Below are 2,384 nucleotides of genomic sequence, written 5' to 3' on the forward strand. Positions count from 1 at the left end.
AGAAATTTTCACAAAAGAAAAATAAGTCAGGTAGCAAAAGCAAGTGTTGATATTTTGGGGAAAATAAGCCATTTACACTTTTTTTTTCCTTTTTTGAAGAAAGAAAATATTATCTCTAGTAAAAAAATCTACATCCAAAAATATCTATAAAGAGAAATAAAAATCTAATATGAAGACAATAGATGAAGGAAGGCCAAGCGTGATAACCGAAGACGCGGTTCGAATGCGGCACACCCAAAGACTTCCAAGATATTTAATTTAATTTAATGATAATATTATCCTTTGAAAAAGAAAAAGACAAATAATAAAAGTCTTAACGGTTAAGGCAAAAAAATGTCGATTCCTGATAAGAATAAATAGGTGAAAGAGGGTTTCGGAGTTTGATAGAATGCTATCATCGAAAAACTTTCGCTTTTTCTTGGCATCACTCTTGATTTCGATTACCATTTCTGAGATCGCAATCGCAATGGCGGACCAATCTTCTCCCAGCATTGCTGCTGCTACTGCTACTGCTGAACCTGAATCAGCGGTTCATATTGTATACACCGAACAGCCCCAAAACAACGAGGAACCTGAGTCTTATCATATTCGAACCCTAGCTTCTGTTCTTGGCAGGTTTGTCGTGCTTTTCTGTTTAATTCTTGGGAAAATTTGTGATTTTGATGTGTTTTTATTAGGTAATCGAGTTATCATTTTAATATGTACAGTGAGGAGGCGGCGAAGGAGGCTCTGCTATACAGTTACAAGACTGCTGCTAGCGGATTCTCTGCTAAGCTTACTCCGGATCAGGTCGCCCAGATTTCAAGTAAGCCACTTTTCCATTATTTTTCCTTGATCGCTTGATAGAAAGAAAAGAAAAACCAATTTGAATATTTATTTGTGGACCTTTACCTTATTTCAATATTTTGGTATCTTCTAATAGTTGTTTGATCTTGATTGTTATGTTTAGTTTTCTATATATTTTTATTATCTACCTAATTATTTATCTTGGATAGCATGTTTCTTCGTTGGATTGGACGAACAATTTTTTTCTTATTTGTTACCAGATTTATGTATCTGTTTTAGTATTGAATTTTATTAGGTAAAATTAGCATGAGTGCTAAAATGAACAATATACACAAATGTGAAAATAGAAAACACGAGAAAATGAGAGATTGGAGTGATGGTGAGTGAGTTCAGAATTCATAGTGTTGAAATGATAGTCAATTTGTTTGTCATCAAATTTCTTCTCTATCCCATTGTAAAATTTATACAGTGGAGTTTTGCTGAGAAAATATTCATTAACAAATTATTATTGTGATTATTATGATTTTGCTACTCTCAGATCCGGCACAAGTCTTCATTGAGAAAGTAGACCTGAGGCTAGATATTATAGACAACTGAATAGTTTTCCTTGTAAGATTACGGGAACAGGGTGATGCTTTCCTTCAATTCTCACGCGGAAGCAGATTAAGTCTTTTAGTTTTCTCTTCTATCCTTACCAGTCTATGTATTTACCCTCATTTGAACTGTTCGTTTGTCTTTCTTAATCTTCCTCTACTGTCAAGTTTGTTTTGGTGACTCTGTACCTTTAGGTTGCCTAGTAGCTTGTCTCTTTTGTTTTTGGTTAGTCTCTTTATCCTTCCACTAACAGATGGCAGGCAATCTTTAGCACGTGTGAGGGGTGTGTTCTGTTCATTGTGCAGTATCAGTAATTTTTTTTTTTTAATTTGGGTTCTTTGGTAGGATAGAAACAGTAGGACATTCAGTTAATAATTTAGTGAAAATTGGTTGGTTATAATAATTTGGTTATATTTTCTTTTGGCAGAACAACCAGGTGTCCTTCAGGTTGTCCCAAATAGGAAAATGGTACTGCATTCAGGTGAAGGGATGTTACATTGAAGAAGGAACTTCCATGGTTTAAGAAAGCAAGTTATATACGAGGTTCGTAGTATAATGAGTCGAGATTGACTTGGCATGCTCTTTTGTAAGCGCAACTTTTAATAGGCCTATGTAATTAGATGACATTAAGTGTATTATATTATTATATATGTGTATGTGTGGATCTGATACATCATGAGATTTAATCTTGCAGCCTGAATAATAAATAAATAAGTTGTTTAGCCGAGTGTCTTGGTTAATGTGTACATGTATATATTCCATTGCACAATTTGTTTTTTCCTTTTTTTTTTCGAGGAACCCTTGCACAACTTCTAAACCCTTGCCCATCATGTCTTTTAATCTTACAGCATGTTATTTTTTTCTTTCTGAAAGTACTTCGCTTGATACTAAAGGAGAAAAAAAAATTGCACTACAACGATTTATTATCCCTTTGGTCTCTATAACGTTTAGCAACTTTTAATTTAATATTAAAAAATGTATTGGTTCTTGGAACTTTTTATTAT

General features: G+C 33.6%; 1 protein-coding gene across 1 annotated transcript; it reads left to right on the forward strand.

Annotated features, from left to right (window-relative positions):
- The first annotated feature begins 221 nt into the window (after positions 1-221).
- Positions 222-2,102, forward strand: LOC133807074 (subtilisin-like protease SBT3.11). Its single transcript, XM_062245216.1, has 3 exons — positions 222-615; positions 708-805; positions 1,808-2,102. Exons 1-3 carry the CDS (start codon positions 389-391, stop codon positions 1,879-1,881), a joined length of 399 nt encoding a protein of 132 aa, XP_062101200.1. The 5' UTR covers positions 222-388; the 3' UTR covers positions 1,882-2,102.
- The last annotated feature ends 282 nt before the right edge of the window (positions 2,103-2,384 follow it).

Source organism: Humulus lupulus, chromosome X (genome assembly GCF_963169125.1).
Source record: "Humulus lupulus chromosome X, drHumLupu1.1, whole genome shotgun sequence".
Classification (NCBI taxonomy): Eukaryota; Viridiplantae; Streptophyta; class Magnoliopsida; order Rosales; family Cannabaceae; genus Humulus; species Humulus lupulus.